At 37.0% G+C, this 13,785-nt stretch overlaps 2 protein-coding genes across 11 annotated transcripts in view; one reads left to right on the top strand and one right to left on the bottom strand.

The window, feature by feature from the left end:
• Positions 1 to 2,989, top strand: part of NME9 (NME/NM23 family member 9) — a 45,546-nt gene extending 42,557 nt beyond the window's left edge. For 6 of the 7 annotated variants that reach the window (XM_077130236.1, XM_077130230.1, XM_077130234.1 and 3 more), the window contains 2 exons: positions 1,225 to 1,355; positions 1,933 to 2,989. In XM_077130236.1, coding sequence (XP_076986351.1) covers positions 1,225 to 1,355; positions 1,933 to 2,028 — 227 coding nt within the window. In that variant the 3' untranslated portion in view covers positions 2,029 to 2,989. The remainder of the gene's footprint in view (positions 1 to 1,224; positions 1,356 to 1,932) is intronic. The other variant, XR_013162935.1, reaches the window with a different exon arrangement.
• Positions 1 to 13,785, bottom strand: part of ARMC8 (armadillo repeat containing 8) — a 142,747-nt gene that overhangs the window by 10,242 nt on the left and 118,720 nt on the right. For all 4 annotated transcript variants that reach the window (XM_077130228.1, XM_077130226.1, XM_077130227.1 and 1 more), the window contains one exon: positions 583 to 678. In XM_077130228.1, coding sequence (XP_076986343.1) covers positions 583 to 678 — 96 coding nt within the window. The remainder of the gene's footprint in view (positions 1 to 582; positions 679 to 13,785) is intronic.

The following is a 13,785-nucleotide window of genomic DNA, read 5'->3' as shown; positions in this document are numbered from 1 at the left end:
AAGAGGTTTGGATTCACCTATGGTTAGAGTTTTGCTAGGAGACATCAACAAGATGAAAAAAAAGGTTTGAAATCAAGATTTTGGCAATCAGGTAGTTTCTGGGGATGACAAAGGTCCAGGGTATGGCCATGGCAGTAGGTGGCTGGGGTGCTTGGAAGTAGATGGTAGATTGTGTTTGGAAGTGAATAGGTCAAGGAACTGAGGTGCTAGAAGGCTAGAGGGTTCACCCAAATGGAACTGAAGCCTTGAGGAGGAAGATGGGGATTGGGCAGCACTAAGACAAAACCAAGAGCCCAAGTTTTGACTGAATAAGAGGGAAGCCATCAGCAGATGACACGGGTGAGGGTAGTGTGGAGAGTTGTACAATTGCCCAGTGGTTTAAACTTCAGGAGTGGGTGTTTTACATTTTTTCCCTTCAAGATGTAAGAGAATCTATCATAGAACAGTCTATGAATCTGTCATAGAGTAGTCTATTCTTTTTTTTTTAATCTCTGCACAATTTGTTTTCCATTAACAATGTCACAGTCCCTGCCTTCTAATTCTGCAGTCAGTGTAGAGCAATGAAAGGGGACAAGGGCCTACCATATAATACTTGATTTTCTGCAATATATCATCATTGGTCATAATAAGTTCTTTTGCTGTCGTCCCATCTGCTATGTTGGTCAGGATGCACAGTGTCTGTAAAAGAACAAAGGGCCAGTGGTCAGGAAGGCTCTAAGTCCCCAGGTTCAATGTGATCAAGTTCTCCCAGGGGCTTGGGCAATTTCACACCTGAAGGTGCACAGATCCCTACAACTTCCACTCTGAATGTCCTGATTTCTCACCTCCTGATGTCACTGCCAGCACTAGTAACCATACCCAAGAAAAGTCTACCTTAGGCAAAAGAGAACCCAGACATTTTGGTGGTTTCTTTTGGAGCATAAAAATAAACTGGGAAAAGGCAACCATACCTTATAAGTCATACTATCACATAAAAAGGAAAACATAATTTATATTTTCCTTAAAATGTTCACTTCCAAGAGAACCTTGGAACCTAACCAACAAGGCTTTTCCAAAGATGTGTATTGTCTTTGGAGCAATGTCATAGGTGGTCTAACAGCCCTCTCTCCCCTAAGGCCTTCACCTGTTACTTGCTCCCAAGCTCATAATCTTGGGAAGAAAGCCTGTCCCTTGTCTACCAGCTACACCAACCAATGAGCCATTAGGATCTCTCTCCTTTTAAAGGAACAGAAAGAGGAGCAAAATGTACAAATGAGCCTAATGTGAAGTTGAGAGAGCCCGTGTCAGCTGGCAGGACAGTACATCTTAGAGGACTATCACTGCTTGGTGACTGGAGTTTCTTCTCAGAGGAAATGGTTAGTTCTTGTCAATTGTTACATTCTTACAGCTGAACCAGTAGGAGACAGGATTAAGGCAGAGGTGAAAGGACTGTGGTAGGGAAAACTAAGCCAATGATACCCTGAGCCATTCAACAAACATTTACTGAGTACCTGTAAGTAGAGGCACTCTGCAGGGCCTCAAGGTTAGAGAGGAATAGGACATACTCTCTGACTTTGAAGCCATCATCACTCAAAGAAAGAGATGACAGGTGGAGATGGACTCTAGATTCAAAGAATTTTCTCCAACTCTAATCTTTTTCTTTGCAAGAATTCACATTGCAGGCTATAGCTAATTGAGGAGATTGTTTTCTAGCTTTAAATTAATAATACCATGCTCCAAGAGTAAGCCATCAAGGTAACATTTATCAGTGGTGGCGACTCAATCCTCACTAACTAGTCTCTATCAGGCTTTATTAAGACAAAATAAAACAGAGGGTGAAGCCAAGCGATGGGAACTGAAGTACAGTCTGAATGGGAGGAAGGAGCAGGCGGCACACAGAAGAATCACAGTTACTTTCTCTCCTGTTCTCACTTCTCCCCAATTTCTCCCCAGGAAAACTTGATCCTGTGTGTTGGCCAGAGCAGCTTGACAGAAAATAATGGAAGTCACCCTAACCTGGATGAGAATTTAAAAGGCTTCATAACCTAAGTATTCTTGGGAAAAGGAAGGGAGTGGCAAACACCTTTATAGGCACATAGGGAAGAACTACTCTTATCTATTAACAAAGAACATAGGAGGATTTTTAGCAAACATTCTCAGAATAGACTAGGTCAGCAAGACAGGTCAGTAACTCCCCTTCATTGCCTTCAGAAACAGAGAAGGGGCAGAGACCTTAACTAGAAGGAGAAACTGGGTAATGCAGATCATTAGTTTCCGAGAATGTGAAGTAAGGCATCACTCACAGATGGGGGCATCTGGGTGATATGGTGGGTCTGACAAAGATGAAAAGTGACATGCCTCTTTATATCAAATATTAGGCTCAATTTTGTATCATCATTGCCTCCTTTTCCTTGCTCCTGCTCTCCATTTAAGAGAGCAATTGTTCATAGGTATTCTTTCTCAACCTCATTTTGAAAATCTCAGAGACAGACAATTATCAAGATATTTCTCCTCAAATCTGTCATGTACTATGACCAGGTAAGGAGACAAGACAGAAGATTACACGGACTTGAAGACTCAAGTATTGCTGTTAAAAGAACCAGCTCTCCTATCTTCCAAGGTGTCTACATATAAATAGACAAACCAAGGGGAGAAAGACAAGAAAAATGGCATGACAAAAATTTTCAAAGAGAACTACTGAAGCAACTCCTGGAATTAGCAGTGGTTATAAACTGAGATTTAAAGACATGGATTGGTTTCTCTTTTTGAATTACCTGTGCTCTCTCTGATCAAGTTTTTGAAAACTTCAAAATTAGAATGAAATTAGAAAAATATATATGATGAAGACGAGGGAGCCTTGGACTGAGAGTCAAGCATCATAAATGCTCTTAGACTTCAGGGAAATCTGACATTTCTGGGCTACTTTAAGATCTCTTCCAATTAAAAGTTTTGTGCTTTGTTTTTGTTCTCTGTTAAAACCAAAGTAAGCCCAAGTCATGTCAAAACATTAGATATGGGGGCGGGCCGCGGTGGCTCAGCGGGCAAAGTGCTTGCCTGCTATGCCGGAGGACCTCGGTTCGATTCCCGGCCCCAGCCCATGTAACAAAAACGGAGAAACAGAATACAATAAAAAACAAGAAAATGTTTAAAAATGTTTCCCTTTCTAAAAAAAAAAAAAAAAAAAAAAAAAAAAAAAAAAAACATTAGATATGAGAAGTACTAAGGAAATGAATTGAAGCTAAAATACATTCAAATTTGAAGAAAATTATAAATTTGCAGATCCAAAAAGATCAACAAACCCAAGCACAAGAAATACAAAGAAAACTATGTCAACACATCATAATCAATCTGGTTAAAGCCAGTGATGAAGAAAAAAATATCTTAAATAGAAAATGGTATATCTTTAAAGTAATGTGCAAAAAAAGTGTGTGTGTTTGTGTGTTTGTGTGTGTACCTAGAATTTTATACCCACTGAAAATACCTTTTAAAAATAAAGGGGAAAGAAAAATTTTTTAACATGTAAAAAAAAAGATAAAGGTATTCAGGACTAGCTGATCTGCACTACACGAAATGTTAAAGTCCTTCAGACAGAAAAAAAAAAACGATGCCAGATTGAAATGTGAATTTACACAAAGGAATACAGAGCACTGGAAATGGTAACTACGTAGGTGTATATACACAAAACTCGTTTCTCTTTTCTTTTTTAAATAAAACTCTTACACAATTCAAGAAAAGACAGAAAAGGGGAGAAAAGGGAATAAAAAACAGCTGGGACATATGGAAAACAAATGGTGAGATGGAAGACTTAAGCCCAACTAATAATCACATTAAATATAAATGGTTTTGATACCTCAATTAAAAGGAAAATACTGTCGAATTGTATTTTAAAGCCAGACTCAATTTTATGGTGCCTAAAAGAAACTTAATGTAAATATAAAGACACAAATAAATTACAAGCAAAGGATGGAAAAAGATATGCCATGCTAACACTGATCTAAAGAATGCTGGGGTGACTATGTTAATATTAGACAAAGTAGATCTCAGAGCAGAGAATACTACTGGGTGTAGTGGTTTGAAGCTGTATGCACCCTAGAAAAACATGTTCTTAAATTTAATGGGTGTGAACCCATTCTAAGTAGGACTTTTGATGAAGTTACTACTTCAGTTAAGGTGTGGCCTACCTCAATCAAGATGGGTCTTAATCCTATTACTGGAGTCCCTTATAAGCAGAATGCAGTTCAGTGGAAACTGGTAGAGAATGGAGAGGCCAGAAGAGGCCACTACATGCATTGCCATACAACCAAGGAGCTATGGAACAAGTAACACTGGCAGCTAGCCCCAGAATGCCACAATCTTTGCGGAAAAACATTGCCTTGATTTGACATTTTCCCAGCCTCAAAACCATAGCTAATAAATTCCCAATGCTTAACCTGACCCATTTCCTGGGACAAAGAAGACATTTCATAATGATAAAGAATCAGTTAACAAAGAGAACATAATAACTCATACATTTATATACCAAACAGCCTCAAAATATATGAAGCAAAACTGATAGAACAGAAAGGAGAAACAGACAATTATAGTTGGAAAACTATAACACATCCTAGTCAAATTGGTTAAAGTGAGTGATGAAGAAAAAAAAAAAACCTTAAATAGAAAATAACCCTTCCTTAATAATTAAAACAAGCAGACAGCAAGTCAGTAAGGACACAGAAAATTTGAGCAACACCATCAGCCAAGCTGACATAAACGGATATTAATAGAACACTCCCTTTAATATCAGAAGAATACAAATTCTTTTCAAGTATACATGGAACATTTACTAACGCAGACCATTTTCTGGGTCATATAACAAATACTAATAGTTCTAAAAGGATTCAAGTCATACAAAATACATTCTCTGACCACAATGAAATTAAATTAAAAATCAATTACAGAAAGCTCTCTGGAAAATTCTCAAATGAAAACAATACATATCAAAATCTGAGGCATACAGCTAAAGGACTGCATAGATAGATATTTATAGCATTCAACAGCTGTTAGAAAAGAAGATACCTATATTTTGACTAGTGCAGCTCCTAATATAACTTATTGGACAGCTTAATTGAACACCATAAGTACATGGAACCTTGAGTTGGGCATAAGATTTTGTAGGTTTGTCCAGAGTGATTTGAACTGTGAGTAAAAAAGTATTTGCAAAGTCCCCTTGGGGAAATAGTGAGAAAGGGGGAAAATTCAACCCCAAGTGGAGAATTTGTGATATTCTCACAAGCAGTGGGGACAACCAAAGCAATAGGCTGAGTCCCCAATCTTGGGGTTTGTTCATATGAAACTTAACCCCACAAAGCATATGTCAAGCCTACTTAAAATTAGGCCTAAGAGTCACCCCCAAGAGAACCTCTTTTGTTGCTCAGATGTGGCCTCTCTCTCCAGTCAACATAACAAGCAAACTCACTGCCCTCCCCTTTCTTTTTTGCTTTGTCAGCCTAGCCAGGGGTCTATCGATTTTATTGATTTTTTTCAAAGAACCAATTTTTGGCTTTATTTATTCTTTCTATTGGTTTTTTGTTCTACAGTTCATTTATTTCTGCTTTAATCTTTGTGGTTATGCAACGCAAGAAAATAAATCAATGTAATATAACTCATTAAGAAATCGAAAGGGAAAAATTATGCAATCAACTCAATTAATGCTGAAAAAACATTCAACAAAATTCAACATCCTTTTCTGATGAAAATACTTCAAAAGGGAAGAATCAAAGGAAACTTCCTCAACATGATAAAGGGTATATATGGAAAACCCACAGCCAAAATCATACTTAACAGTGAGAGACTGAAAGCTCTCCCCCTAGTATTGGGAATGAGACAGAATGCCCACCATCACCACTACTGTTCAACATCGTGCTAGAAGTCTAATTAGATCAGTCAGACAAGAAAAAGAAATAAAAGGTATCTACTTTGGAAGGATAGTATTAAAACTTTAATTATTTGCAGATGACATGATCCTATACTTAGAAAATCCTGAGAAATCTACAACAAAGCTACTTGAGCTAATAGAAAAATTCAGCAAAGTGGTAGGATACAAGATTAATGTGCAAAAATAAGTAATATTTTCATACACAAATAATACCCTAGGAAGACAATTAAGGAAAAAATTCCATTCAAAATAGCAACTAAAATAATCAAGTATTTAGGAATAAACTTAATCAGGGATGTAAAGGACCTGTACACAGAAAACTACAAACATTGCTAAAAGAAATTTAAAAAGATCTAAATAGGTGGAAAAATATTCTGTGCTCATGGATGGAAAGGTTAAATGTCATTAAGATGTCAATTCTACCCACACTGATCTACAGAGTCAATGCAATTCCAATCAAAATGGAAGGTGACTATGAGTGAAAGGAGTTGTATAAAGCCATGTATCTCACCAATTAATACTAAAAATAAAAGTTTCTGCATGAACCACTTCAAAGATACAAAGCTTGTATAAAGAGTCAGTAATAGAGGGGTATGGGGGAAAACTATTGCACGCTATGGCCTATATTTAACAAAAACACATCACCAGTACCACAGCAATACTAGGGGTAAATAATTGAGGGGGTACAGAGCAAAGTCAAGGGGAGGTTTGGATTTTTTCTTTGGTAAGGGTATGTTTAATGTTATTTTTCTCTTTTGGAGCAATGAAAAGTGTCTAAAATCGAGAGTGATGATAACTGTACAACTAAGGAGAATACTGTGAGACATGGATTGTTTACTCTGAACATTATCCATGATGCCCATGGAAGGAGGTGGCTAAAGGGTACGATGACTGAAGACCAGAAAGGTACATTTAAACAACCAAACACATGGAACTCAGAATGGGAACAAGGAATTATAATTCTGTGCAGCTTAATATAATAGTGGATACATCCCAGAGTATACTGGGCAGGTAATTAAAAAGTACTGACAATGTTTCTTGAGGGACTAGAGAAAGAAACATGGAACTGTTAATCTTTCCCACCTTTGAAATTTCATATTCCCTCAAACACCAGAGATTCCCAAGTTAATAGGCCAAGTCCCCTAATCTTGAGGCTTGTGCTTATGGAATTTATTTCTGTGGCAGAGAAGTTAAGCCTACCTATAATGATACGTAAGAGTTACTTTCAGACAACTTCTTTTGTTGCTCAGATGCATCCTTTCTCTCTCATAGCCCATCTGCAAGGAAAATCATCATCCTCCTCGCTCCGTGGGACATGACATTCAGGGGTAGGAGTCTCCCTGGCAACATGGGATATGATTTTCAGGGATGAGTGTGGCCCTGGCACTGTGGGATCGACAATGCTTTCCTGACCAAAACGGAGAAAAGAAATATAACAAAATAAGCTATCAGTGGTTAAGAGAGTTCAAATAGACTTGAGAAGCTATTCTGGAGGCTACTCGTATGCAAGCTTCAATTAGATATTGCTACAGTGTGCCAAATCCCAACCAACATGATTCATGTTAACCCTAAAGAATACCTAGGGCTCTATCAGAGATCCTACAAAAGTTGCAGGCACTAAGTTTACTTTTCAGAAATCTAAAACCTTCAGATGGTTCCTAAGCCAGGTAAGTCCTGAAACCCAGAGGTGCCAACATCTCTAAGAACATCAACCAGTTCCATCCCCCTATCCCATACTCCCTTTTTCAACATGAAAAAAGTTAGAATGGGCATAACCCTAAAGATTGGGAGAAGCTCAAAGAAGCAGGAGGAGTTATAACAGAGAAGTCAGGATTTGAAAAATATTAATATTTCTTTTTAGTCTCCAGTGTCTTGGTGTCTTGAAGGAGCTAGAAGGACAAACTTGAAATTGTTGGAACTGTAACCCATACCAAACTTTGAAATCTGTTCTATAAGCACGTGTTAAAATGTACTTTGAGATTTACTGCTTTTTCATATGTATATATGTTATATTTCACAATAAAAATGTTAAAAAAATTGAAGGGGAAAAATTATTGGAAGATTGTCATTACCATCTGTTTACATACTATTTATAACCACTTTCAGGCTACAACAGCAGAGTTGAATAGTTACAACAGAGTAGGTTCAGCCTGCCAAACTTAAAGTATCTATCTCATCCTTTATACGAGAAGTTTGTCAATCCCTGAATAGAGAATAGAAAAATGAAGGGGGAAAAATAAATGAAGCCCAAAGCTGCTTCTTTTATGAAGTTCAATAAAATTGATAAACCTGTAGCCAGACACACTGAGGGAAAAAAAGAAATTATTAATATAAAGAATAAGAGAAAGGACATCAAGAAGAATACTACAGATTGTAAAAAGACAGTTGTAAGATTTCAGTTTTCTGTATTGCACAATTAACTTAGAAGTTTGAAAAAAGTTATTTTAAAAACCTTAAAAAAAGACTACAAGAATATTATGAAAAATCTGAGGTCAATACATTGAAAATTTAGATGAAATGGACAAATTTTTTGATTAATACCAAAGCTCACTCAACGATAAATAAATACATAAATAGTCTTATTTTTATTAAAGAGAATGAATTTGTAGTTAAAACATCTTTCCACAAAAGATACACCAGCACCAGAAGACTTCACTGGTATATTCTACCAAATATTTGAGAAAGAAATAAAATAAAATCGTCACAAATTCTTACAGAAAATTTATGAGGGAACATGTCTACCTCACTTCCTGAGGCCAGAATTACTCCAATACCAAAACCAGGCAAAGACATTATAAGGAAACTACAGACATAGATATGAACATTCTTTGACAAATTTTAGTAAACTGAATCCAACAACATATGTAAAGAGTAATACACGATGACCAAGTGGGGTTTATCTCAAGTACATAAGGACTGGATTAACATCTGAAAATCCATCAATGTAATTCACTATATTAACAGATAAAAAAAAAAAGAGCGATCATTTCAATAAATGCAGAAAAAACAAATGATTGGGAAAAACGAATCCAACATCCATTCATGATAAAAACTGTCAACAAACTAGAAACAGAAGAGAACTTCTTTTTACCAAATAAAGGGCATCTATAGCTTACAACATACTTAATGGTGAAAGACTGAATGCTTTCCCCCTAGTATTAGGAACAGGCAAATTATGTTTGCCCTTACCACTTCTATTCATCATACATCGAGCTCTGGACAGGGCAATAAGATAAGAATACAATGGCATACAGACTGCAAAGTAAGAAATAAAACTGTATTCACAAACAACATGATCATCTATAGAAAAAGTCTAAGCAATCCACAAAAGAACCTTAAAAGTGAATTCAGCAAAAAAAAAAAGTGAATTTAGCAAGATTGCAGGACACAAGGTCAGTATCCAAAAATTAATTGTATTTTTATATACTAGCAATTAATAACTGGAAATTAAAATTTTAGAAATACCATTTATAATAGCATCAAAAAATGAAATACTTAGAGGTAAACTGACAAAAGAAGTACAAGTAACATACACTGAAAAATACAAAACATTGCTTAAAGAAGACAGGGAAAATATATCGTATTATGGGTCAGAAGACTCAATATTCAGATATCACTTCTAAAATTGATCTATAAAGTCAATGCAATCCCAAAAACTTCCAGTAGGCTTTTTAGAAATTGACAACCCAATTATTATATAAAATAAAGAGTAAAATAAAAAACAAAATTTACCCTTTTGTACAATCCTATTTGGCAAACATGTAGATTCTACAGCCACAATCAGCAAACAGAGCAGTTCCTGCACATGCCCTCCACAAAACCATCACCAAATTATCTAGTACTAACCCTTTATAATCATCCTTCCCCCACCCTCAAGCCCTGGAAACCCCTGATCTATTGTATCTCTATCATTGTCTTTTCCAGAATTCTATAAACACAACCATAGAGTATGTTGCCTTTTGAGTCTGGCTTCTTTTGTGTAGCATCCTGCATTAGGAATTCTTATATGTTATTGTGTGCCCTAACAGTTTGACTCTTTTTATTGCTGACTGGTATGCCATTATATGGATGTACTATAGTTTATTTATTTAGTCCCCATTTGAGAGGGATCTGTTTTGTTTCTAGTGTTTACTAATTATAAATAAAGTTGTTATAAACATTCCATACAAATTTCTGCATTAACACACGTTTTCATTTTATATGAGTAAATATTTAAGGGTGAGACTGCTGAGTTGTATGATAACTGTATGTGTAATTTTATAAGAGAATGCCAAACTGCATTCCAAAGTGGCCAAATCATTTTACATTCCCACTAGTTGCACTGCATTTTTGGTTTGCTAAAGCTGTGGGAAAGCAATATACCAGAAATGGAACAGCTTTTATAAAGGGAATTTATTACATTGTAAGTTTACAGTTCTAAGGCCATAAAAATGTCCCAACTAAGGCATCCAGGAAAAGACCACTTGACTCAATAAAGGCCTTTGTCACATGGAAAGACATATGGCTGGTGTCTGCTGGTTCTTGTTCATGTTCTGTTGCTTCCAGCTTCTGGTGCCAGTGGCTTCCTCTCTAAGCATCTGTGGGTCTTTACTCAGCTCCTCTGGGACACAACTCTGGGTTCTGGCTTGCTTAGCATCTCATGGGAAGGGACGTGGTGACTTATGCTGGGCTCTGCCTGTGTCTACACATCTGCTCTCTGTTGGCACTCCATACATCTCCAAATGTCCGTGTCTCTGTCAGCTCTGAAGCAACTGTTCTTCAAGCGCCTGTATCTTAGGTTTCTCCAAAATGTTCTCCCTTTTAAAGGACTCCAGCAAACTGATCAAGACACCTTAAATAGGCACAGTCACATCTCCATCTTATCAAAAGGCTACACTAACAATTGGGCGGGCTATATCTCCAAGGAAATAATCTAATCATAGATTCCTGCCCTACAGGATTCAAGAACATGGCTTTTCTGGGGCACATAACACTCTAACCAGCACAGCATTCTTGCTAGCACTTGTATTGTCAGTTTTCAAAACTTTTAGGCATGCTAAGATATGTATAGTATATTTTTTGTGGTTTCAGTTTGCATTTCTCTAATGACTAATGATGTTGGGCAACTTTTCATGTGCTTATTTATATCCATATATCTTCTTTGATGAAGTGTCTGGATATATCTTTTACCTAGTTTCTTATTTGGTTGTTTCCTCATTGCTGAGTTTTGAGAGTTCTTTATATATTGAACCAAATCTGATTTACAAACACTTTCTTAAAGTGAATGGCTTGTCATTTCATTCTCTTTCCAATCCATATAAGGCATCCATATGTCTCATTTCTTTCTCTTGTTTTATAATATCTGGAAGGAATTCCAGTATGATATTGAATAGGAAAGGTAAGAATGGACAACTGTGGCTTGCTCCCAATCTAAGGGCAGTGATGGATATATTCACTGTGTTGACTATGGTATTGGTTTCGTGGGTGTATACTAAGGTAACACTTATCAAACTGTATAGTTTAAAAACATATATAGATTGGGGTGCAAGGGTAGTTCTGTGGTAGAATTCTTGCCCGCTATGCAGGAGGCCAGGTTTGATTCCCAGCCCATGTACTTTCAAACAAAAAAAATTTGAAACGGTACTGCAGTAATGGATACTTGTATGAAAAAAGAATGAAATGTGACCCCTGTCATATAGCATACAAAAATATATAGATAGAAAGATAGATTCACTATTGTTTGTCAATTATACCCCAATTTTTAAAATCTTTTTTTATTGTATAGTATAACATATATATAAAGCAAAGAAATAAAAAAGTAATAGTTTTCAAAGCACTCTTCAACAAGTAGTTATAGGACAGATCCCAGAGTTTGTCATGGGCTACCATACGATCCTCTCAGATTTTTCCTTCTAGCTGCTCCAGAATATGGGAGGCTAGAAGGCTTAAAAATTTTTTTTTAATCATAATTAATTTTTTCCTTATTTTTTGTGAAAAATAACATATACACAAAAAAGCTGTAAATTTCAAAGCCCAGCACCACAATTAGTAGTAGAACATATTTCAGAGTTTGACATGGATTACAATTCCACGTTTTTACTGCTAGCTGCTCTAAGATACTGGAGACTAAAAGAGGTATCAATTTAATTATTCAGTATTCATATTCATTTGTTAAATCCTATTTTCTATGTATAATTCCACCATCACCTTTGATCTTTCCATCCCTCTCTTTAGGGTGTTTGGGCTATGGCCATTTTAAATTTTATATTGGAAGGGTCTGTCACTTATATGGGGTAGGTAGATAGAACTACCTGATATTCTGGAGAGGCTAGGCTAGGTTTCAGGACTTATCTGGGCCACCAGAAATCTGGAGGTTGTAGGTTTCTGGAAAGTTACTCTACTGTGTGGAACCCTTGTGGAATCTTATATATTGCCCTAGGTGTTCTTTAGGATTGCATGGAATGGTCCTGGGTGGGGGTTGGCAGGTTACAATAGGTAGCAAGGTCTAAATGAAGCTTGCACAAGAGCAACTTCCAGAGTAGCCTCTTAACTCTATTTGAACTCTCTCTGCCACTGATATTTTATTAATTACATTTCTTTCCCCCATTTTGGTCAGGATAGAGTTGTTGATCCCACAGTGCCAGATCCGGATTCATCCCTAGGAATCACCTCCCATGTAGCCAGGCAGACTTTCACCACTGGATGTCATATCCCATGTAGGGGGGAGGGCAATGATTTCACTTGCCGAGTTGGGCTTAGAGAGAGTGAGGCCACATCTGAGCAACAAAAGAAGTCCTCCAGAAGTAACTCTTAGGCATGCCTATAGGTAGTCTTAGCTTTTCCGCTACCTACATAATCTTCACAAGAGTAAGCTTCATGATCGAGGGCATGGCTTATTGATTTGGATGTGCCTAAAGTTTGACATAGTATCAGGAGATTCCCTGACGGTAAGGTTTAACAGTTCCATACTCCTTCTCCCATCTCTCAGAGGACTGTGCCAATACTTTTTTGATTATCTGCTAAATGTATTCTTGGATGTATCCAGGCATTACAATAATCTATACAGGATTAAAGGACCTCTTTCTTATTCTGGGCTCCCTGTGTTTCAATTGTTCAAATGAGCTATACAGATAGGTTGAGTTAGATTATGCACTACAGGAAATTTCAGTTCCAGACCAAATAAATCTTTCTTCCATTGTTCTCAAAGAGTATGTGTGGTTCTAAAATGTAGACACCGTCTTCCTTACCCCCATGTTCTAAATTACTTTAACCCCGACCTGTTCGGCTTCATTCTTATCTCTAAATATCAGGTTACATATATAAAACAGCCTCTCAAAATCCAGAAATAATAATCAGCACTCTGGACTTAATGTGTCTGCTCTAAAAGCTTACAATCTAGGCCCCTGTTTTCTTATAAGCATTTTCTAAAGGTGACCATACCAGTGTTGTTCCTTTCTTTCTGGCTTATTTTCTCTCACCAAATGTCCCACATGGTCATTCACACTGTTGCATGCCTCACAACTTTGTTCCTTTTCGCAGCAGCACAACCTTCATTCATAAGTATACACCACTGTTTGCCAATCTACTTCTCCATCAGTGCATCCTTTAGTCACCTGCATTCATCGGGCATCATGTATAGGGCCCAAAGTCCACAGTCCATCAACATTCTCAATTTTAGTTAATTTCATTGTTCCCAAGAGAAAGAAAACCAATAAATACACCCCTCACCAAACAGAAAATCTAAACCTACTCTTAACTCTTGTCCCTCCCCCCATTATTTGCCTCTGCTGTTGCTGTGGTGGTGCTGATGGTTTCCTTTTGAACACAGCTCATAGCATGCAATAGCAGTCATCCCCCTGTACCCTGGACATGAACACTCTTTGTACAAGACTCGTATCCTTGAATATACCCCG

The sequence above is a fragment of the Tamandua tetradactyla genome, chromosome 15, assembly GCF_023851605.1.
Source record: "Tamandua tetradactyla isolate mTamTet1 chromosome 15, mTamTet1.pri, whole genome shotgun sequence".
Lineage (NCBI taxonomy): Eukaryota > Metazoa > Chordata > Mammalia > Pilosa > Myrmecophagidae > Tamandua > Tamandua tetradactyla.
This window is presented reverse-complemented; position numbering and strand designations above follow the sequence as displayed.